Source organism: Branchiostoma floridae, chromosome 14 (assembly GCF_000003815.2).
Source record: "Branchiostoma floridae strain S238N-H82 chromosome 14, Bfl_VNyyK, whole genome shotgun sequence".
Lineage (NCBI taxonomy): Eukaryota > Metazoa > Chordata > Leptocardii > Amphioxiformes > Branchiostomatidae > Branchiostoma > Branchiostoma floridae.
The window spans coordinates 7,336,057-7,336,722 of record NC_049992.1 but is presented as its reverse complement, the minus strand read 5'-3'; the positions used below and the strand labels follow the sequence as shown (position 1 = coordinate 7,336,722).

Genomic DNA, 666 nt, shown 5'->3' with positions numbered 1-666 from the left:
ATGGTAGTTGAGAAATTAAAACTTCTGCTACAGCTTATTCAAGATAACACCCCTTCATACACCATCATTTTGCTAAATGTAATACATATGATAAGAACGATAAGTGTAACAACATTGAGAACCAAACAGTATGTTCAGTTCAGTTCAGTTCACCTTTATTTATACTGATAAGCCCTATCGGCCAACATGTAGGCCGTTCTTCCTAGGGGACCACAATGTGCTGTACCGGTTTGGATCGAGTAACTAGGGCCCATCCTCCTACACACGGTCCCCAACGGCACTAGCTGACTGCCTGTTGGGGTCCTGCTGTCTGGAGGCCCACCAGCAGTTACTGTGAGCGTCACCACAAACCAGCTGTCAGCCAATCAGAGAATTGGCCTTCTTGTTTTCGAAAGGGATCTCGCAAAGGCCTGATTGGGCGCTGATTTGCTGATTCCCATATAAGGGTAAGCTCATTAATGTTTGTAAGCAGGGCGGTCAGTAACTGATCTGAGTGCTCCAGACAGCAGAGGTGACCACAATTATAAGGAGTGTCGACACGACTGTGGTCCCTCTGCGTAGGAGAATGGTAGGGCCCGACTTACACACGCCCGTGATTATGCAAATTGAATCTTCATGGAATGCAGCGGATTTATAAACTTTCCTCATCAATTCTGTAAACTAGAT

At 45.8% G+C, this 666-nt stretch overlaps 1 protein-coding gene across 1 annotated transcript in view; it reads left to right on the top strand.

Annotated features, from left to right (window-relative positions):
* LOC118430063 overlaps nucleotides 1–247 on the top strand; it is a 5,955-nt gene extending 5,708 nt beyond the window's left edge. The window contains exon 5 of the mRNA XM_035840771.1: nucleotides 207–247. Coding sequence (XP_035696664.1) covers nucleotides 207–247 — 41 coding nt within the window. The remainder of the gene's footprint in view (nucleotides 1–206) is intronic.
* Nucleotides 248–666: the final 419 nt, after the last annotated feature.